The 23,833-nt window shown below is 37.7% G+C and overlaps 1 protein-coding gene across 2 annotated transcripts in view; it reads left to right on the plus strand.

The window, feature by feature from the left end:
* CPED1 (cadherin like and PC-esterase domain containing 1) overlaps positions 1 to 16,565 on the plus strand; it is a 310,851-nt gene extending 294,286 nt beyond the window's left edge. For both annotated transcript variants that reach the window (XM_007982718.3, XM_007982713.3), the window contains one exon: positions 11,977 to 16,565. In XM_007982718.3, coding sequence (XP_007980909.3) covers positions 11,977 to 12,189 — 213 coding nt within the window. In that variant the 3' untranslated portion in view covers positions 12,190 to 16,565. The remainder of the gene's footprint in view (positions 1 to 11,976) is intronic.
* The last annotated feature ends 7,268 nt before the right edge of the window (positions 16,566 to 23,833 follow it).

Here is a 23,833-nt window from a genome sequence, read left to right on the forward strand (position 1 = left end):
ACAATTCATTATGAGATTTGGGTGGGGCATGGCCAAATCATATCACTCATCTTTGTAGAGGTGAGACATGCCAAGCTGCATCTGAAATTAAGTAGAAGACACAGCCTCAAGGTTCTTTCCCCAGGGTTTCCTCAGTCTCATAAATAAGCCTGGCAGGAATGCCTTGCCTGTCAGTGCATTACACAGGCCCATGTATTACTGAGTCCCTCAATCCAAACCTGGGATCCTCCTAGAAGACACACTACTTTTCCACTGGCATGCCTTCTCCTACCCCTGGGAGATTCTGAAGGATTATAAGGTTAATGGCTGATCAAATTTGATTTTTAAAAATCCAGTTAATATCTAGGATGATAACAGGATTACACATGTGCTCAAGAAGTTGGTGGATGGCAGCATTGGAGAGATGTTAGAACAAGTTATCACTGGATAACATGAGTCCCCAAATAACAGGAATAAAGGCTGCAGATGGAAAAGTGGTGTCCTTGAAGTAGCAGTAGATGTTCAGAGAAAATTAACTACACCTGGTGTATTAGTCCATTTTCATACTGCTATAAAGGACTTCCTGAGACTGCATAATTTATAAAGGAAAGAGGTTTAATTGACTCACAGTTCAGCATAGCTGAACAGTTGGGAGGGCTCAGAAGAAGATGGGAAAATGTTTGGAACTTCCTAGAGACTTGGAGGGCTCAGAAACTTGGAAGCCTCAGGAAACTTATGATCGTGGCAGAAGGCAAAGGGGAAGCAGGCACCTTCTTCACAAGGTGGCAGGAAGGAGAAGTGCCAAGTGAAGGAGGAAGAGCCCCTTATGAAATTATTAAATCCCATGGAACTCACTCACTATTATGAAAACAGCATGGAGGAAACCACCTCCCTGATTCAATTACCTCTACCTGGTCTCTCCCTTGACACATGGGGATTATGGAGATTACAATTCAAGATGAGATTTGAGTGGGGACACAAAGCCTAACCATATCATCTGGGATTTAAAGATCATTAACCATGGTAGGACAAGTAGCACCACCATCAGTGCCACCCTTTTGTACCCCCTACCTTCTGCTGCCACACACACACAGACACACACACACATTCACACACACATACACAAGAGGGTTGTGGTGTCTTCCTGGAGAAGCAACATTTAAATTTTGGCAGTGAAACCAAGGAAACCTTCAGTGACAATGGTGACTCTCTAAGAGACTTTGTTTACCATGGAAAAGAGGTTTCCAAAGGAAAACTGAGAGGTGTAACAGCCAGGGAAGGCATCAGAAACCAGAGAAGAAGCACCAAGTTTGTGACCACTAGCACTCCTTCAGTCAGCTGATGGTAGATTCAAATCATGAGTCGTGATTGTAGACTCTATTCATAGTGATTAATGAATACCTGGTATTGAAAGTCCCCTCTTACCACTTTTTTCCCTTTCAGATGGTCTTAACTATTTTCCTATATTTATTCTTTAAGGTGTATTTTAGAATTTTTTTTTCAGGTTTTCCCCAAATTCTTCTGTGATTACAATTGGAATAGCATTTTAATTAACTTGGGAAGATTTGACATGACATGTCTGTATTTGTTCATGTGCTTTTTAATGACTCATTAAACTTTTGATATATTTTTCACCTGCATCCTATATATCATTGTTGAATTTAGTGAAGTTGTTTCAGTATTGTAATGGGATCTTTCCTCTAATATATTTCTTACTAATTATTTATAGACTACAGAAAAGTTATACAATTTTCAAATGTTAACTTTATAATATCTAATTATTTTTCAGTATATTCCTTGGATTTTCAAGGTAAACAATCATACTGTTACATATAATTGTTTGGTAATTTTCTGTAATGAAATATTTCATAATATTGAAACATTTTGCATTCCTGAAATAAATTGTATGGGCTAGTGATACAGCATAAAATACTGTCAGATGTTTTTAATGCTCCTGGATTCAATTCACAATGGCAAAGGAATTTTTACAAATCAAAATTGAACTAATTCTTTATAGTATCAGGATGGTAATGACTTAACAAAGGGATTCGGAAATATCATCTTTGATTATTTTCTACAAAATAGTTTCCAAGGGAAACCAAGTGAATTAAGTGTTGGGCCAGTCACTGGCCTGGGCATAAAAAGTTCTATCTTGAAGAACATATGGGAGCACTGGCCCTATAGAAGGCATTAGCCTGGTCCTCAGAAGCTGCAAGAGGCCTATCATCCTGATTTCCTTTCTCAGACATCAATTTAGTGATCTCTAAAAATAGAAATATCAACCTTCCCATCGAGATTTGTCAAAATACTGACACTACTCCCAAATGGAAGCCATATGCTTCAGCAGATACACTGGAGATCTATATTTTTGTATATCCCGTTTATGGATCACATTTAAGATTGTTGTAAGCATCTACACCAGCATTATCCAATGTTTGTAATGCAGCTTTAAATTCAACCCTAAAATCACACAAATATTAAAATAATGTTTAAAGAACTATAACCTTTTTCACTGGGATGGACCCTTTTCTACTTTGCATGTAATTAGTATGCAGACCATCAGGCACTTGCAAAAGCCGGAACTCTAGATAAAATCGTATAAACAAAATTAACCTTATTTTGGCTTCAGAACATTGGAAAAATATTATTTCAAGGTCGAATGTTATATTTATGCTTAAATGTTTTCTTAAATAAACTTCCTGAAGACTGTTCACTAATCTTGCTGTGAGTACAAACCTCCTCTAAAATTGACAAAACTTTCAGGAAAACATTGATGTACCTCTCCTGCCTATCATATTTAGAGTTACCATATAACCAAATAAGGGTGGAAAGAGCTGTACACAGTAGAAACTTTTGACCCCAGGACCTAGAATATTAATCAGTGGTTGACTGCAAACTGAGCTCTAAATTACAATCCACAGGGATTCCTCACTACAACCTCCTGATTTCACTGGATTTCTTAAGAGTTACCTGATTTGAGGGCCTGATCAAGACAAAGCCAAACCTTCCATAGCTACAGGAAAACATCTCTTTGTAGTTAGCAGAGTATAACTGGTTTTAAAACATATTATTGTTTCATTTTTTCCTTCAAATGTGAATAGTTTCACAATTTTATAATTACAAAATAATGCACATTCATTGTATTATACTAAAAGAAAAAATCAAGCCAAAAATTACAAGAATACGTTAAAAATGTCCTATAATTCCTCTACCAAAAGGTCACTACTGTTAATATTTTGGTATAGATCTTTACATACTTCCTATTCAAATAACTTTTAAGAAATGGTTCAAGTTCATTTGCAATGTAACTAAAACTATTTCTCTTCCAAATATATCATGGGATTTCTTAAAAAATACTCAATTTTGTTTACATGGAACCATTTTCATTGCAATACCTTATATGAGTATTGAGATGAAAAAATATGTACCTAAATTATTATGTATAACTCAAAACAATTTTTTAAAAAGTGCATAAACTAAAATTACTTTCATTAGTCATTGATACTAGTTTATATGTCCAAATAATGACAGAAAAAATATTTTATAATTACATTAAAGTGATGAAATTCATAATTTGTTATTCTTTTATTTTTATTATACTTTTAAGTTCTGGGATACATATGCAGAACTTGCAAGTTTGTTACATAGGTATACATGTGCCATGGTGGTTTGCTGCACCCATCAACCCATCATCTACATTAGGTATTTCTCCTAATGCTATCCCTCCACTTCCCTCCAAACTCCTGACAGGCCCCAGTGTGTAATGCTCCCCTCCCTGTGCCCATATGTTCTCACTGTTCAACTCCCACTTATGAGTGAGAGCATGAGGTGTTTGGTTTTCTGTTCCTGTGTTAGTTTGCTGAGAATGATGGTTGCCAGCTTCATCCATGTTGCTGCAAAGCACATGAAACTTTTTCTTTTTTATGGCTGCATAGTATTTCATGGTGTATATGTGCCACATTTTCCTTATCCAGTCTAATATTGATGGGCATTTTGGTTGGTTCCAAGTCTTTGCTATTGTGAATAGTGGTGCAATAAACATATGTGTGCATGTGTCTTTATAGTAGAATGATTTATAATCCTTTGGGTATATACTCAGTAATGAGATTACTAGGTCAAATGGTATTTCTAGTTTTAGATCCTTGAGGAATTGCCTCACTGTCTTCCACAATGGTTGAAATAATTAACACTCCCACCAACAGAGTAAAAGTATTCCTATTTCTCCACATCCTCTGCAGCATCTGTTGCTTCCTGATGTTTTAATGATCGCCATTCTAACTGGCATGAGATGGTATCTCATTGTAGTTTCGATCCGCATTTCTCTAATGACCAGTGATAATGAGCTTTTTTTCATATGTTTGTTGGCCGCATAAGTGTCTTCTTTTGAGAAGTGTCTGTTCATATCCTTCACCCACTTTTTGATGGGGTTGTTTTGTTCTTGTAAATTTGTTTAAGTTCCTTGTAGACTCTGGATTTAGCCCTTTGTCAGATGGATAGATTGCAAAAATTTACTCCCATTCTGTAGGTGACCTCTTCACTCTGATGATAGTTTCTTTGGCTGTGCAGAAGCTCTTTAATTTAATTAGATCCCATTTGTCTATTTTGGCTTTTGGTGCCATTGCTTTTGGTGTTTTATTCATGAAGTCTTTGCCCGTGTCTATGTCCTGAATGGTATTGCCTAGATTTTCTTCTAGAGTTTTTATGGTTTTAGGTCTTATGTTTAAATCTTTAATCCATCTTGCATTAATTATTGTATAAGGTGTAAGGAAGGGGTCCAGTTTCAGTTTTCTGCATATGGCTAGCCAGTTTTCTCCACACCATTTATGAAATAAGGAATCCTTTTACCATTGCTTGTTTTTGCCAAGTTTGTTAAAGATCAGATGATTGTAGATGTGTGGTGTTATTTCTGAGGCCTCTGTTCTGTTCCATTGGTCTATATATTTGTTTTGGTACCAGTACCATGCTGTTTTGGCTACTGTAGCCTTGTAGTATAGTTTGGAGTCAGGTAGTGTGATGCCTCCAGCTTTGTTCATTTGCTTAGGATTGTCTTGGCTATACGGGCTCTTTTTTGGTTTCATATGAAGTTTAAAGTAGTTTTCTCTAATTCTGTGAAGAAAGTCAATGGTAGCTTGATAGGAATAGCAGTGAATCTATGAATTACTTTGGGCAATATGGCCATTTTCACAATATTAATTCTTCCTATCCATAAGCATGGAATATTTTTCCATTTGTTTATGTCCTATCTTATTTCCTTGGGCAATGGTTTGTAGTTCTCCTTGAAGAGGTTCTTCACATCCCTTGTAAGTTGTATTCCTAGGTATTTTGTTCTCTTTGTAGCAATTGTGAATGGGAGTTCACTCATGATTTAGTGCTCTGTTTGTCTATAATTGGTGTATAGGAATGCTTGTGATTTTTGCACATTGATTTTGTATCCAGAGACTGCTGAAGTTGCTCATCAGCTCAAGGAGTTTTGGGCTGAGATGGTGGGGTTTTCTAAATATACAATCATGTCATCTGCAAACAGGGACAATTTGACTTCCTCTCTTCCTATTTGTGAATACACTTTATTTCTTTCTCTTGCTCGATTGCCCTGGCCAGAACGTCCAGTATTATGTTGAATAAGAGTGGTGAGAGAGGGCATCTTTGTCTTGTGCCAGTTTTCAAAGGGAATGCTTCTAGCTTTTGCCCATTCAGTATGATATTGGCTGTGGGTTTGTCATAAATAGTTCTTATTATTTTGAGATACATTCCATCAATGCCTAGTTTATTCAGTGTTTTTAGCATGATGGGTATTGAATTTTATCGAAGGCCTTTTCTGCATCTATTGAGATGATCATATGGTTTTTGTCATTGGCTCTGTTTATGTGATAGATTACATTTATTGATTTGCATATGTTGAACCCATCTTGCATCACAGGGATGGAGCCAACTTGATTGTGGTGGATAAGCTTTTTAATGTGCTGCTGTATTTGGTTTGCCAGTATTTTATTGAGTATTTTCGCATCGACGTTCATCAGGGATATTGGCTTGAAATTTTCTTTTTTGTTGTTGTTGTGTCTCTGCCAGGTTTTGATATCAAGATGATGCTGGCTTCATAAAATGAGTTAGGGAGGGGTTCCTCTTTTTCCATTGTTTGCAATAGTTTCAGAAGGAATGGTACCAGCTCCTCTTTGTACCTTTGGTAGAATTTGACTGTGAATCCTTCTGGTCCTGGTGTTTTTTTTTGTTGGTAGGCTATTAATTACTGCCTCAATTTCAGTACTTGTTATTGGTCTATTTGACTTCTTCCTGGCTTAGTCTTGGGAGGGTGTATGTGTCCAGGAATTTATCTATTTCTTCTAGATTTTATAGTTTATTTGCGTAAAGGTATTTATAGTATTCTCTGATGGTAGTTTGTATTCCTGTGGGATCAGTGGTGATATCCCCTTTATCATTTTTTATTGTGTCTATTTGATTCTTCTCTCTTTTCTTCTTTATTAGTCTGGCTAGAGGTCTATCTATTTTGCTAATCTTTTCAAAAAACCACCTCCTGGATTCACTGATTTTTTGAAGGGTTTTTCGTGTCTCTATCTCCTTCAGTTCTGCTCTGATCTTAGTTATTTCTTGTCTTCTGCTAGCTTTTGAATTGGTTTGCTCTTACTTCCCTAGTTCTTTTAGTTGTGACATTAGGTTGCCAATTTTAGATCTTTCCCACTTTCTCATGTGGGCATTTAGTACTATAAATTTCCCTCTAAACACTGCTTTAGTTGTGTCCTAGAAATTCTGGTATGTTGTGTCTTGGTTCCCATTGGTTTCAAAGAACTTATTTATTTCTGCCTTAATTTCATTATTTACCCAGGAGTCATTCAGGAGCAGGTTGTTCAGTTTCCATATAGTTGTACGATTTTGAGTTAGTTTCTTAATCCTGAGTTCTAATTTGATTGCACTGTGGTCTGAGAGACTGTTTGTTATGATTTCTGTTCTTTTGCATTTGCTGAGGAGTGTTTTATTTCCAATTATGTGGTCAGTTTTAGAATAAGTGCCATGTGGTGATGAGAAGAATGTATATTCTGTTGATTTGGGATGGAGAGTTCTGTAGATGTCTATTAGGTCCGCATGGTCCAGAGCTGAGTTCAAGTCCTGAATATCCTTGTTAATTTTCTGTCTCGTTGATCTAATATTGACAGTGGGGTGTTAAAGTCTCCCACTATTATTGTGTGGGAATTGAGTCTCTTTGCAGGTCTCTAAGAACTTTCTTTATGAATCTAGGTGCTCCTGTATTGGGTGCATATATTTACGATAGTTAGCTCTTCTTGTTACATTGATCCCTATACCATCATGTAGTACCCTTCTTTATCTCCTTTGATCTTTGTTAGCTTAAAGTCTGTTTTATCAGAGACTAGGATTGCAACTCCTGGTGTTTGTTTGTTTGTTTGTTTCCATTTGCTTGGTAAATATTCCTCCATCCCTTTATTTTGAGTCTATGTGTGTCTTTGCATGTGAGATGGGTCTTTTGAATACAGCACACCAATGGGTCTTGACTATCCAATTTGCCAGTCTGTGCCTTTTAACTGGGGCATTTAGCCCATTTACACTTAAGGTTAATATTGTTGTGTGTGAAGTTGATCCTGTCATTGTGAGGCTAGCTGGTTATTTTGCCCATTAGTTGATGCAGTTTCTTCATAGTGTCGATGGTCTTTACAATTTGGTATGTTTTTACAGTGCCTGGTACCGGTTTTTCCTTTTGATATTTAGTGCTTCCTTCAAGAGCTCTTGTAAGACAGGCCTGGTGGTGACAAAATCCCTCAGCATTTGCTTGTCTGTAAAGGATTTTATTTCTCCTTCACTTATAAAGCTTAGTTTGGCTATGAAATTCTGATTTTCTTTAAGAATATTGAATATTGGCCCCCACTCTCTTCTGGCTTGTAGGGCTTCTGCAGAGGTCCACTGTTAGTCTGATGCTTCCCTTTGTGGGAAACTTGACCTTTCTCTCTGGCTGCATTTTTTCCTTCATTTCAACCTTGGTAAATCTAACAAGTATGTGTCTTGGGGTTGCTCTTCTCGAAGAGTATCTTTGTGGTGTTCTCTGTATTTCCTGAATTTGAATGTTGGCCTGCCTTGCTAGGTTGGGGAAGTTCTCCTGCATAATATCCTGAAGAGTGTTTTCCAACTTGATTCCATTCTCCCTATCACTTTCAGGTACAGCAATCAAACATAGGCTTGATCTTTTCACATAGTCCTATATTTCCTGGAGGCTTCATTCATACCTTTTCTTTTTTCTTTCTTTTTTTGAAATGGAGTCTTGCTCTGTCACCCAGGCTGGAGTGCAGTGGTGCAACCTCGGCTCACTGCAAGCTCCACCTCCCAGACCAGGTTCACACCATTCTCCTGCCTCAGCCTCCCTAGTAGCTGGGACCACAGGCACCCACTACCATGCCCAGATAATTTTTTGTATTTTTAGTGAGACGAGGTTTCATCGTGTTAGCCAGAATGGTTGCCATCCCCTGATTTCATGATCCGCCTGCCTCGGCCTCCCAAAGTGCTGGGATTACAGGCATGAGCCACCACGCCCAGCTGGGGAAGTTCTCCTGAAAAATATCCTGAAGAGTATTTTCCAACTTGGTTCCATCCTCCCCATCACTTTCAGGTACACCAATCAAACGTAGGCTTGGTCTTTTCACATAGTCCCATATTTCTTGGAGGCTTTGTTCGTTCCTTTTCTTTCATTCTTTTTTCTCTAATCTTGTCTTCATGCTTTATTTCATTAAGTTGATCTTCAATCTCTGATATCCTTTCTTCTGCTTGATCGATTCAGTTATTGATACCTGTGTATGCTTCCCAAAGTTCTCATGCTGTGTTTTTCAGCTCCATCAGGTCATTTATGCTCTTCTCTAAACTTGTTATTTTAGTTAGCAGTTCCTGTAACCTTTTATCAAGGTTACTAACTTCCTTGCATTGGGTTGGAACAAGCTCCTTTAGCTTGGAGGAGTTTGTCATTACCCAATTTCTGAAGCCTATTTCTGTCAATCCTCAAACTGATTCTCCATCCAGTTTTGTTCCCTTGCTGGCACGGAGTTGTGATCCTTTGGAGGAGGAGAGGCATTCTGGTTTTTGGAATTTTCAGCCTTTTTGTGCTGTTTTTTCCTCATCTTCATGAATTTATCTACCTTTGGTCTTTGATGTTGGTGACCTTCAGATGGGGTTTTTATGTGGGCATCCTTTTTGTTGATGTTGATGCTATTGCTTTCTGTTTGTTAGTTTTCCTTCTAACAGTCAGGCCCCTCTTCTGCAGGTCTGCTGGAGTTTGCTGGAGGTCCACTCCCGACCTTGTTTGCCTGGGTATCACCACCAGAGGTTGCAGAACAGCAAAGATTGCTGCCTGCTCCTTCCTCTAGAACCTTCATCCCAGAGGGGCACCTGGGCACCTGCCAGATGCCAGCTGAAGCTCTCCTGTATGAGGTGTCTGTCAACACCTGCTGGGATATCTCTCCCAGTCAGGAGGCACGGGAGTCAGGAACCAACTTGAGGAGGCAGTCTGTCCCTTAGCAGAGTTCTAGTGCTGTGCTGGGAGATCCTCTGCTCTCTTCAGAGCTAGCAAGCAAGAATGTTTAAGTCTGCTGAAGCTGCACCCACAGCCGCCCCTTCTCCCAGGTGCTCTGTCCCAGGGAGAAGACAGAGTTTTATCTATAAGCCCCTGATGGGGGCTGTTGCCTTTCTTTCAGAGATGCCCTGCCCACAGAGGAGAGGAATCTAGAGAAGCAGCCTGGCACTGTGGTGGGTTCTGCACCCAATTTGAAATTCCCAGCAGCTTTGTTTACACTGTGAGGGGAAAACTGCCTACTCGAGCCCCAGTAATGGTAGACGCCCCTACCCCCACCAAGCTCGAGTGACCCAGGTCAACTTCAGGCTACAGTGTTGGCAGCAAGAATTTCAAGCCAGTGGATCTTAGCTTGTTGGGCTCCATGGGGTGGGATCCACTGAGCAAGACCACTTGGCTCCCTGGCTTTAGCCCCATTTCCAGGGGAGTGAATGTTTCTGTCTTACTGGTGTTCCAGGCACCACTGGGGTATGAAACAAAACCTCCTGCAGCTAGCTCAGAGTCTGCCCAAATGGCTGCCCCATTTTGTGCTTGAAACTCAGGGCCCTGGTGGCGTAGGCACCCAAGAGAATCTCCTGGTCAGTGGGTTGCGAAGATTGTGGGAAAAGCGTAGTATCTGGGTCAGATAGCACCATCCCTCATGGCACAGTCTCTCATGGCTTCCCTTGGCTAAGGGAGGGAGTTCCCCAACCCCTTGCACTTCCCTGGTGAGGCAACACCTCACCCTGTGTCAGCTTTCCCTCCATGGGCTGCACCCACTGTCTACCCAGTCCCAGTGAGATGAACCGGGTACCTCAGTTGGAAATGCAGAAATCAGCCGCCTTCTGCCTTGGTCTCACTGGGAGCTGCAGACTGGAGCTATTCCTATTTGGCTATCTTGCCAGCCCCGCTGTGTCATTCATTTATTATAAAGACACCCAAAACATCCTTACCAGTACTTTTTCTCCTTCCCTTCCTCTCTTTTTCTACTTCCCAACTTTCCCCCAATCTCTCTCTCTCTCTGTCCCCCTTTTGGTCTCTAGTGCTAACAACCCGAGTTTGATTAACTCAGTAATTAAAGCTGATAATTATATGATTTCACCAGGACAACGTTTATAAAATATACAAGTAGATTACAAATGTAGCCTCTTTGTTTGAATGTGTCCGTATATCTATTCATAAAATAACCATGAATGAAATCACAAGAAATGAACAATCTATTTGGGGAGGAAATTTAGTAGCTTTGGGTGAGGAACAGAAATAGAAAATAAACTGTTTTATTATATACCCTTTTATAACTTATGATGCTTCTTAAAACCACTGTTCTCTGTGGTAAGCAGATCTATGCAAACCTACCCCCAAAAGTTCAGGAAGCTGAGAAGCTGAAGAAAGAGGCCAACAAATCCATTTTCTTAGAAAGGAACTTTTAAAAGAGACTTACAAACAGAAGCCTTGTCTGTGTCTCAGGTGACAGCAAGACACGATGGTGGTTCCCTGCACTATTATCACCCTAGACTCAGAGTTTATATGCCATTGGAAAAAGGTGATTCAGAAGGATGTGTAGAAAGATTGAAGTATGATAACATCAAGGTTGTTTTGACCTAAGGGCAGGATTTACCCTAAGTGTGCTCTTACACAAGGAACAATAGATAAACTGGAAATCTTATAGACCTTCCTGGGACTGGGGTTAATCAGAAGTCAACATGGCAGATGAGCATCCAGTGGAGTTACTTTAGCCTCCTATACAGAAAGAAAGGAAGGAAGGAAGGAAGGAAGGAAGGAAGGAAGGAAGGAAGGAAGGAAGGAAGGAAGGAAGGAAGGAAGGAAGGAGGGAGGGAGGGAGGAAAGAAAAGTCCAAAACTAAATCTACATATATATATCTAAATATACAAAGTTATTAGTTTAATAGTGCAAGTGCCCAGAGCAAGAAAACCACTAAAAGTAACAGCTTCTGCAATGGAAAAAATTTTTTTCTTTTCTCTGAAAATAGCTTTAATTGCCATTTTATAGAAGAGTGCCATGACATGTTTAGGGTACCATGTTTGAATCAGTGGCCCGGCAAAGGCACACCAGTGCCTTTTCTATTGTGGTGCTATGTCAAACTGTATGTTAGTGTGCCTGGCCTGAAAACACACACACACACACATACACACACACACACACACACACACACACACAAGAATGGCAGATAAATCATCTGAGACTGTTCCTTAATTGCATTGGAGGCAGCTGCAATGAGGTAAGAAAAGCGACAAAGTTGAATTTTAACCTTGGTCTTTTTTGAAACGTAAGTTAGAGCCATTCCTGGTTATGTAAGTCATATTCATGCCCTTTTGGCAACATCCGTGTGGCAGAGATGCATGTTCAAGTTTGAGAGTTAGTTATGCAAGGATCAGATATTCTTGATTTTGCCTCACAGTTTTCTTGCTCTTCATTTGCAGGTAGTGAAATCAAAGTTATCCAAAGAATATAACTTTATTAAAATGAAAAGATCAAGAAATCATATCCTGGGAAGATATTTCAGCAATCAAAGCAAACTACAACAGGGCACTGTAACAAATTTTCGATCTCCATATCATGTCAGAGGTCCAATAAATCAGGTTTGTTCTGAAATCCTTCTCAGCAGGATGTGTGTAAATAAAAGGACTATGTAGGCGCCCTGCAGGAGAGCTGAATCTGGAGCTGGAGACAAGCTACTCACCCGGACAATGTTCTAGGAGCCAAGAGCTGCGCATCACACACATTTGAGATTGACCACACACACTTGTGCACACCAGCACATGCATGCACACCAGTACACACACAGTTAAATAATGATAACACTTCTTCTTACAGCTTTATGAATTCAAGATGTGACCTTGAACACAAGTCCATTTCACAGTGAAAGATATACGTAGAAAAACGTTACTTGAAGCATAGTTATTAACCAGAACCACTGTGGGCCAGGTATGGCATTGTGATAATAAAGAGAAATACAGACACTTGAATTATGTGAAAAAAAGATAATGGTCTTTCGTCTTGTCTTACCATCTCTATAGGTACATCAATATTGAAAAGGAGAAAAGCCAATTACATTCCACTGGCAAGTAGAGGTTGTGCTTGCATTCTTCACCAGGAGAAAATGTGGTGTTTATGATGGCTTAGGCTTTGTGAATCTAATGCTTATGAAAAACATTTCTTCCTATACTTTTTAAATTGTATTACTGAAAGGAAAAAACAGGAATGTTCCACAAGGGAATTTGAAGAGATTCTATGAGAGAGATATAAAGTGAAATATTTTATCGTTAAAACACCAATATATTTAACTTTGCACTTCTTGTGTTTCTCATAAACATTCCCTCTTGTCCTATCTGTGCACTTGGATGGGTAACTGCAGTCTGAATTAATGAAATACATAATTTTAAAGTAAGTAACAAAATTTAGTGCCTCATGTATTACTTTACTATGTTTCATTGATGATATTACTTAAATCTTGTGTTTGCCATTACAGCCCTATGTAACTGAAAATTACAATTACATTTTATGTAAATATTTTGCAAAGGATTATGCATTCTCAAATGCATAGGTATTTTTTCCCATTGAGCATTTGCATATGTCCACAAATAGTATTATGTTACTAGTATCTATATTTTGATTTTCCTGAGCAACTATATCAAATCCAAATTTAGAGTAGACATAAAATTATTATTTTAATTAAAACTGTGGCATACATATAATACATACCTAATTCTAGTAGTGAGAACTATCTCTTCTATCTCTTTAGGTTCAAAATGGTGAATTTCTTTATTATACAAATGCTTTGTTGTGAGATAACATCACACAGTTACAATGGATTTTAAAGGTTTGTCTTTTTTGGGTGGGGTGGGAAGCTGAGAGGGTTAATTCAATACATGGCTGAAATTACCAAATATATAAATACCTCAATTTCACTACCGTACAAGAAAAAAACACCTATTTTGATTGATCAGTTCTTTTGTATGAATATCCACTTCCTTTAAATACTCTATTTTTATATATATTTTTATATGAAGATAAACACGAATTTATATTTAACTGTCTTAAATTATATTTACATAAATGCAAATATCGTTTGATATAAACAAAACAAATCTGCATCTTACAGATGATAATTTTTTTAGAAGAATGATACGGTATTAACTTTAAAAATAAGACTTTTCTAATATACGCTTAAATGCAAACATCATTTTTAGATTTTCAGTGATTTTTTTTAATGACATAAAACGTTGCCTGTGTGTGCAGCTCTCCATCATGTTTTAACATATTGTGTACTCTGTAGCAGTTTTACAGTCAGTATTTCTTACAGTTTTATTTTGACCTATCCGTAATCATCTGACTGAGGTTACTCTGGTATTTGCCTCTTCACTGCTGAAATAATAATGGATTTTAGAAACAATTGTAATAATATCGCTAATAAATGTCTTACGAGTAATAGTCTGTGGAGAGTATCTTTTATTTTCTTTTTTACTGAAGATGTACAACTATGCAAACAGTGAGCACTTGGCAGGGATATTATCATGTGGATTCAAGTATTATAGCGTGGTTAAACAGGATTAACTAGATAGTCCCTTCTAAGCCTAATATTCTCTAAGTTTATGATCAGATGAACTTCCCACTGTGCAATGACCAAAATGTATGAAGATAATGTATTGTAGTGACAAGCTTTTTAAAAATAATAATAATAATAGCAATAATAAGACACTTAAATGCCAAGGATCATTTTAATTGCTCCTTAACTGAAACTGCATTTTATTTTACCTAGGTGTATGTGTGTGTGTGTGCACATGTGTTTGTATGTATTTAGCAAGTTCCTAATTTCAAGGGGAAAAAAATGGGAGTAGGCATTTTAACGTATTTTTAGGTGTGAAAGTTACAGGAAATGTATTATTTTGGTAAGAATTTATTAGAATCCAATCCAAACTAAACTAAAGAAAACATTTATAACATTAAAAGTCAAGAATAACTGCATAAACATTTCCAAGCGTCACTGTTGATCTTGTGTGTGGGTGGGCACGGGTGTGTGTGTGTGTGTGTGTGTGTGTGTGTGTGTGTGTGTGTACGTGTGTGTTTAAAAGCACAGTGTACTATTTGCCAGCCACCCAAGTAGGCAGATAAGATCCTGCCCAGGCATGAAAAAGAAGGGCTCACATTTGCCTGCTGGTTGGGTTTACATTTGGGTCATTCAATCTTCCTTGTGTTATTTGCCCATGTGCCTAGAAGTCTTCTCTACAGAGCAGTGATTCCTACTTAAGAATGTGTTGGAAGAAATTACTGATTTTTGAGATAGAAATATTTCCCATGATGCTTATGGAGAAAAAACTAATACTATTCTCCATTTGAAATGTCTTCTTTTAGTTTCCTTTCACTGAAGAATTCCAAGAAGAAATATAGAAATGGCTCAAAATTATGTAACCCAGTAAGAGTTATTTCAAAGTTATAATGCTTTGGCAGAGTAGGGAGGGGTGTCTAATATAGTGGTGAGATTAAGAGTCTAGATAGTTAATCAGGGTTAGGATCTTATTAAGTATTTTCCTAAGGGCTCCTCCATGTGAGTAAATGCTGAAACAATCGTCTTTATCTAAAATTTATCTGAATTTTTATCTTATAAAAAAATCCCCCCAATTCACCAAAATCAGTGGCTATTAATGTATTTAAAATGAACAAAAATGACTGAGTGAGCTGGTATAAACTGATAACTTCAAAAATACGTGTTCAAGCACAAAATGATAGCATAGCAGATTCCACCATTTTGAGTGGATCAAGGAATAATTACTCTCCAAATGCTACTGTAGTTTTTTTTTTTTTTTTTTTTTTTTTTTTTTTTTTAACGTGTACTTAAAGTTGCAATGATTTTTATTGCTCTTGGAAACTAAGGCATTTTAATAGATCACTTCAGCCTAAGGGGATGAACCAGAAGTTGTCGGGAACCCCCAAAGACCTACTAAAAACAACAGGATACTGCCAGCACCTACAAACAAGATTTTGTATTTGGCACAACTTCCAAGGTTTCATACTGTCAAAAAGCCTTTTATCATGTTTTTATTGCTGCAGTAACTGCTATTATCAACTTCCATATTTCTTTCATGATTCATTCACTTGATGTAGGGGGATATAGAGCTCATTTTTTTCTAATTCATATAGACCATGCAGTCCTCCTAAAATGGTATTCCATTTGTTTTCTTTATGCTTGCTGAAATGTAAAGAATTTGTTTTATGGCCCTATTAAATGTCAGATCACTATGCTTTAACACGCTAGATACATAATCAAATATTACTGTGAAAAATTATCAAGAGTATTTAAATGGTGTAAGTCTATTTGAAAGGCAAATAAAAATAATTACTTAAAACTAACTGATAGTTGCTTTTAATAAAAATTGTCACTTTTAGAGAAAACACCATAAAAGGATTCCTACAGTGTAGTAATATTTAGGTAGCTTAGGTTTTGGATTTGATTTATGTTGAGTGGTATTTTCTCCCAAGTCTGTAGCACTCTCTGCAGAACACTTTTTAAAATTTTGTTTTTCAGAGACTTTTTTTCTAGCCCTTTTGGTAATATATCTGGGAAAAATATTCCATTGTAGATTAGGTTATGAGTAGACATTTAATATCTCTGACCAAGATGTCTTCTTAAGGTGATTTATGTGTAGCATCACATGATTCATTTTATCATAGGAAATAAAAAATTATACTTTTTATAATATAAAAGAGTAATGCCTATGAAATCCATGACCATGTTTAGATATGTTTTAAAAGCAAAATATTTACAATTGATTTTTGGTACATAAGAATTCAGAAGTAACATGGTTTCATAAATACAAAATGTGTTCAATTGATTCTCAACTATATAGTGACTTATTTTATTGTTGAGCTGTGAAATGCAGCTATCTGATGCAGCTCTTAGCACTAAGCTACACAGCTGAATGATGGTATGTGATTGATTTATATATTTTGTTCAATTGTATTTCCACTTTCTTTTTTATAATAAAGCCTGTTCAAAATATGCAGATTGAAAGCTCAGTGTATGTCATCAAGATAAACATTTTAATTTTCTTTCCAGTCTCAAATTTTTGTTTGGTCTATAATTGGTATGGTTTTAAAACTAAATCATCAATTTGAATATTAGAAAAAAATTTAAGGACACTAAAATTAAACAAATATATGTTGTAACTTGTAATATAACCATGTATCCACTAATCTCCATTTAGGTCTAAGAAGTTGTTTGGTTTACAGTAGATCTTTTTACCTTAATAGCTGGATATCTGGGATTCAGAATTCTTGTGTTGCTTTTCAATAAATACATGGAAATAAGAGTGCAAAATGCCAACACTGAATGCAGTGCAGCCTAGGATAGTCCATGAGGTACATCACAGTCTGTGCAGGATGGAAAGGAAGCTGCAGCACAGGCCTTCACACCAGGAGAAACTCTTCTCCACTGGGTTTGGGGATGGATACATATGAGCACCTTCTAGCTACCTCTGACAGCTCTTGGACATCTCTTCAACCTCTTCTTAGTGTAAATCACATTGGAGGGTCCCATTTCCAAAGAAAAAGCAAATAATCATTTTAAGTCTTTAGTGGACCAAAAATTACAACCTAGACTAATCAAATAGCAAGTGGATATGACTCTAATGATATTTTCTGATTTAAAATCAGGAAAAATAGAAAATGTGCTCTAATCATCGATATAGTATATCCTCGAGAACTGAAAATAGAAACCCATTTTTTACAAATTGATTTTTTCACCGAAGGGCTCACTCATCTACTGTGATCATTCCTGCTTGTCCTTACCTTTGCCTTTTAAATGGAACTTACGCAGTATTTTTGTGTGCATTTAATATGTAATACAAGATACATTTTAAAGCTTACATTTTTATGTTCTCCTTCTTGCCTTAATTACATGTAACATGAAGCTTATGTTTTAATGGGCATAGGCTCTCCAGTTTTACAGTGTCATAAAAAGAGTTTATGAGCCTTTTGTTAAAAATCAGTGCCTATGTCATTGGCAGGGCATGGAATTATTTGCAACTACTTCTTCTACTTATAAGATAAAATTTGGTCTGAATTAAAAATACTATGAGGGAAAACTGAAACAATGCCTTTGTAGCCCGAAATGAGTTTAGTCATCAAATGGCACAAATTTGGGTCCATCAGTTTCCACCACATGTGCATACCCCCTGGGGAAAACCTGATCTCTGTTCACACTTGCCTCTATAGAATACCCATTTCAATGTTCATGTTAGTTATGCAAAATCAATGGCATGTTTTTAAAAGGGTGTGGATACACCCTTAGCTCAAGTTACTCCTGCCAAGAACAGGAATGATTTCAATAGGATGGAGTTTCCAGAGCCATGTGATTGGTAAACAGCCGGAACTCTCTCTTGGCCACCTATCCTATAAATAAATTCATACCTTCCATGAATTATGTATGGATTCTGAGATGAGGCTGATACAGACATTGCATCTCAGGTTCTTATTTCCCAGAAGAATGTACAATCACAAAGTGGGTGATTGGCTTATGTTTTTCTCTTTCCTGGGATCGTTATAAGTCTTTGAAGTACTGAGCTTCTTGAAGTCGATTTCTCTTCCAATGGAAGCATCCCTGGGCAGTCTTTAGCAAACTGTTACCAAATACAGTGAAAATAAATGCCTTCCCGTCACCACTGATCATGACTTGTTATGCTGCCTCTGCAGACAAGAAAGTCAAAACTGGTGGGTCAACGCCAAACCTTGCCTGGTTTGTGCCTGGGCAGAGTGTGTGTCAAATAAAAGACTTGAAAACAGGAATTCTGGATTATTTTCAAATACAAACTCATCCATACTGTATAAATACATGGGGGTGTGTGTGTGTATAGATAAAATGTATGCACACACATACACACACAATGAAATAGATAATGGAGCAGTATCAAATAATCTTATATCCATGGAATTAGTTCCTTTAAAACATTCCTCTTATTTTTTATTTATAGCAGCATTTAAAACCTTTAGTATAACAGGTTCTGTATCTCTAGATGCCTTCACCAGGTGCTCGTCTGAACATGTGGGGAATGCGTTTCAAGGCCTCCGCCAAGCAGTGACGGAGCAGGGAGGGATATGTCAAGGGAGATGTCTGCCAGATGCTTTTCTCAAGAGATGACAAGTGACTCAACTGCCAGAAATCGCCAAAATAAGAAGATACTAGGCAACGTTGGACCATGGAGTCATGAGGGTTCCAAAACTAGAGACAACTACAAACTATAGTTTAAACTTTAAAACTACAGAGAACTCAAGGAAAGAAAGAGAGCAGGACAACTCTGTGGCCCGATGCAAGTAAATGGATCAGTAACGTTCACTCATGGGAATCACTCTTAGTAGGGACTCCAGCCACATGCCCTGCCTCTGCCCTCTGATCTCACAGGGCCTTCTCACTGGCAAATGCTGAGATGGGTGGCTAAGAGGTAAGTCATACCCCTCAGTATGACTCAGTATGATCCTCAGTATGGCTGAGGGGTAAGTCATAATTCTTAGTTATGCGGTAGCATAACTAAGTCCTGTAAACTGTGGCAGAGGTTCCGCTGGGTGGAGAACACCCAGCACCATCACAGTTCTGCAGCTCGTAACTTCCTCCCTCCAAATCAAATTTCTAGTTGGCCTCCACCCCTTTTCATTTCCGCTTTTTGACTTAGATGGTTTCTGTGTCCACCTCCATTATAGCATTTTCACAATATAATTACCTACAATCATCTATTTGATTACCTTGAGCCGTTCATCTTTCTACTATCCAATCTCTAATGTAAAGTAAGGGCTCAGCAAACATTGTTCTCTCGCATTCTTTTCTCTGTTCACTACTTCTTAGCTCAGATGCTATCTCCTCTAGGAATCTTTCTCTGATTCCTCACATACTGATCAAAGTATTCTTTCTTTGCATTCCTTTGGCGTTCCCTGTTTACCCCTAACCCAGATGTTTTATCTTTGTCTAAGTTTATCCTCCCTAGAATGTAAACTCCATGTAGAAGGGACTGAGTATTGTGTTTGATTGTGGATAAGCAAAATTTGTAACTGTTTTATTGAAATAAAATTTACCTACATGAAGTTCACTCATTTAAAGTATAAAATTCAGTGGTTTTTAGTATATTTACAGTTCTGCAGTCACCGTGATAATCTAACTTTAGAATTTTTTTTATCATCCCAAAAAGAAACATAGCAGTCACTCTTCAACTTTTCCTGCCTCCACTCCCCAGACTTCAGTGACCACCAATCTGCTTTTTGTTTCTATGGATTTGCCGACCCCGGATGTTTCCTATAAATAAGATCACACAATATGTGGTATTTTTTGGCTGCTTTCTTTCACTTAGCATTACTATGTTTTAATCTTTGCACTCTCAGTTTAGAAACAAATTACCTGGCACAGGAGAGACACTCATGAACTTTTATTTAAAACACACACACACACACACACACACACAAATGCACTATCAAACTCTAGCATTTTCTAGATTTTCACAATTAAAAATTGTGCTCGAAATAGAAGTTATCTAAAAGGCTTTGACAAAGCACTATGTTAGAAATAGTATTAATATCATCATTTCCTGATACCCTGTTTAGCAAGTACCCATTGTTTGTTCTCATTGTGTATATGTATTATTTTTAACTGTTTTATTGAGATACCATTTACCTACCGTGAAGTTTACTCATTTAAGGCATAAAATTCAGTGGTTTTTAGTACATTTACAGTAGGGATTGAGGTGGCGTATGAAAGAAGTAGTTGGGGAAGATGTCAGGTACATGTGGAAGTTGTCCTCCTGGACTCAATGGGGACGCTGCTGGAAGTTCAGGGAGCTGCTGACATCCGGTGCTGGGCCCTGAGGCTTGCAGTTGCACGGGGCTATGGTGCTTCAGGCCTTCTCTTTGCTGTACCCCTATACCTCGCTCATCGCAGAAGAAGCAGATGTTCCCTCCACCCTGCCCCTAGCAAAACTGGAAAGGATTTGATGAAGTTATGCCCATGTCTAAATGAACCGTCTCTCAAGCCCTCATAAAGGAACTGAAGTTTTAAGAGAGGACAAAGTAAGACTTTTCTAGTTGTGAAATTTCAGGTATCAGCTAGCCAGAAATGGGACTATTAAAAGAAGCAGGGAGTATCACATAACTTATCTGGAAGAGTCGGCTATTTTGACACCACAAATCGAGGAGCCAGGAAAGAAGCTATACTGATTGCCCCATTCAGAGATGTAAGTTATCGGAGCCTAAAGTGTATAGGAAGATGTTCATGCAGGCCCTGCCCTTCCAGCATATAGACCAATGGGCATGGCTTCTGATCCATAGAAATATTTCTACTTGCTTTCTTTTTCTACCATACTATCACCAAATGCAATATTAATGCAACATCAAAATTCATTTTTATGTTATAAATCTTCCTTTAATTTTGTATATAATAAGTGCTTACAGATGCAAATCATGTTTAAATAGAAGGACATAATGGTTAAAAGAAGTATGCCATATTGTAATAATTTTGCAAACAGCTGTTTCAAGTTAGCATGTGTGTATTCCCAGTCTTGTGTATATGAGATACAAGTTAATGTCAACAGTACATTAACAATGCAACTGAATTTAATTATGGAACTGGAAGTGCTATGGGTAGACAGATCGCATTTTCACTGAAAAGCAGAGGTAAGGAGACATCTGTTTCTGGTGAGTTCCAAATAGGTACTTGTGTCTTTTACACTCACCAATTCTATAATTTTTTTGCAACTGTGCATTAGCTAAAAGATTTCTCTGCATATTTTTTCCTAAACCAAGATAGCAGATATATTCTTCAGCAATTTAATTTTGCAAGTAGCATTACATATGATTTTGAAATATGAATCTGGGAAGTATAAAGAGGACTGCAAAGCACAAGATTGATACTCATACTTTTGTACAAAGCTGTGTCTGGAATTCAGAGCAAATGAAAAGCTTTCTTGCTTTGTTACCAAATGACTCCTTACTGTGTCCAAATTCTTTATTTTACTACATTCTACTGTTTGAAATCCTTTCAGTTAGTGAAATCACTTAAATTAACCTCCAGGCTCTCTTAAGATGCTAATATCTTTGGGAGGGTTGGGGCTATTAGACATTTACGATATGAGTGAATTTTATCACATTGTTTTTCTACCAACAGCTGGCTAAATTCCATGCACTGAGTAAATAAGGGGAATGGGGTGTAATTTTGAAGGGAACCCTTTTAGGAAAAAGATACCTGTGGGGCAAAGGGGAGCTTGAGAAGCAGTGGGACATTGACTGCCTAGGGGTCACTGTGACCCAGTGCTATCCTGTGCCAAGTTCACCTCTAAAGACTGGACTTTAAAATCACTTACAGTTGAGCAATGGATTTGGCATATAGCATCTCTGAGTAATTGCTAGAGGAATTTGAACTATTTACTTGGGAAAGCAGAAACTTCAGAGATGACCTGATTGGGCTACTCCCATCACCCATTGTTTTGCATTTTGCCAATACAGCATAGTCAGAAGACCTAATAAACACATTTCTTGAGCCTCCATCTGACCATTTCCCGGTTTCAACCACTGCACAAAGCAGCAAAAGATGTTCCTTTATAGCACTGCACTTTCAAGCAGAAGTCCACTGCATCTAAATGCAGACCACCTAGATGGTTGCCAAGGAAGAGAAGCATTGTTAAAATGGAGACAGTTACCTGCTTAAAAGTTGATAGAAATTAAAAGTTTATATTCATCCTTTATTGCTCAGAGAATTTGAATACTCTTTCAATGCAGTCTGGCTGACATGCCAACTATCTTATGCTATAGAAGAATATTTTTCTCTTCCTTTTTCTTTTTTTTTATTTTTAGTTTAATTTTTTGAGACAGGGTTTCACTCTGTCTCCTGGGCTGGAGTGCAGTGGTACAATCACGGCTCACCGCAGCCTTGACCTCCTGGACTCAAGCGATCCTCCCACCTCAGCGTCCTGAGGAGCTGGGCTACAGGCGTGTGCCACCATGCCCAGCTAAGTTTTCTATTTTTGGTAAAGATAGGGTTTCATCATTTTGCCAAAGCAGGTCTCGCACCCCTGAGCTCAAGTGATCCTCCCACATCCACCTCCCAAAGTGCTGAGATTACAGGTGTGTGAGAAGAATATTTTTCTAAAAAATACACTGAAAAACTAGGAAGATTAAAGAATGCAGTGGTGACATTCTATCTTCTAAAGGATTTTCTAAATTTGACTAGATATGCTCATTGTCTTTGGCCTCCACAGACAGAAGGCAATTTAGTGAACTGAGGATAAACTACAAAAATTCTATCCTTTGTCCCTATCATGCAAATAAAAAGCAAAAGCATGACTCTTACCTTAACAGAATCTGCTCCACTTTGCCATGTTTATTTCTATGTTGTACTGAAAGGTGCGTGCTGGCTAAACTCTTGTTGGGGAACAGAATTCAAAAGCTTAAAGCACCATTCTTATGGTTCCAAAATAAAAGACAAAGGAGATAGTGAAAGAACATGAGAAGAATAAGGAAAGGGAAGAAATGACAGCAATAAAAATTAAAAGGAGAAAAAAAGAGGAGGTTCAGAAACCCTAAAGAAATGGTGGCAGATGTCATTTGGTGTCATGATTATCAGTCAGCAAGACTGGTCTAGAATGTAACCACAAGTTCAGCAAGTAGATTCTGGAGGCTGCCATAAATGGGCAGCGAAGGGTCACTAAAATGTTTAATTATCCAGATGTGTGTCTGGCTTTACAGCCATGAAGTAACTGCATTGTGAGCACGATACAAAGATGCTGTTAATCAGGGACAGGATAATGGTAGTCACAAAAGAAAAATAAATGTCATATTTCTTACAAACTAATCTGATTAGTCACACTTTTGAAACTGCCTTTTGAAGAGAACTATTGCTTTTCTGAGTTTAGTCATCAGAATCATGAGTGTTTTTGCTTCAGAAATAAACCTAACCACTGTAACTCATTTGCTAACTGTATTTCTCACATCTCTTAGTAATAAAAGTTGTCCTCAATTCGGATTCAAATCTTCCCAGATTAAGTTATCAAACTATTTCAGTGAGCGCTATATTTTCAGTACCTGGTCACATGATTCAACTTTCTCTCAAAGATACTTTCCTAATTGCTTTACACTAAAGATGATTAGTCTGGAAAGCTAAATTAACACAGAAAATTCATTTCTGGTTTTATCAACTGCCAGTGCACATTTAAAACAGAATCTATTTTCAGTAATCATGATTTGAAACATGGAACTAACAGATCAAATATGATTGGCCTCATAATGTACCAGACAGTGCATGCAACTACT

The sequence above is a fragment of the Chlorocebus sabaeus genome, chromosome 21 (assembly GCF_047675955.1).
Source record: "Chlorocebus sabaeus isolate Y175 chromosome 21, mChlSab1.0.hap1, whole genome shotgun sequence".
Classification (NCBI taxonomy): domain Eukaryota; kingdom Metazoa; phylum Chordata; class Mammalia; order Primates; family Cercopithecidae; genus Chlorocebus; species Chlorocebus sabaeus.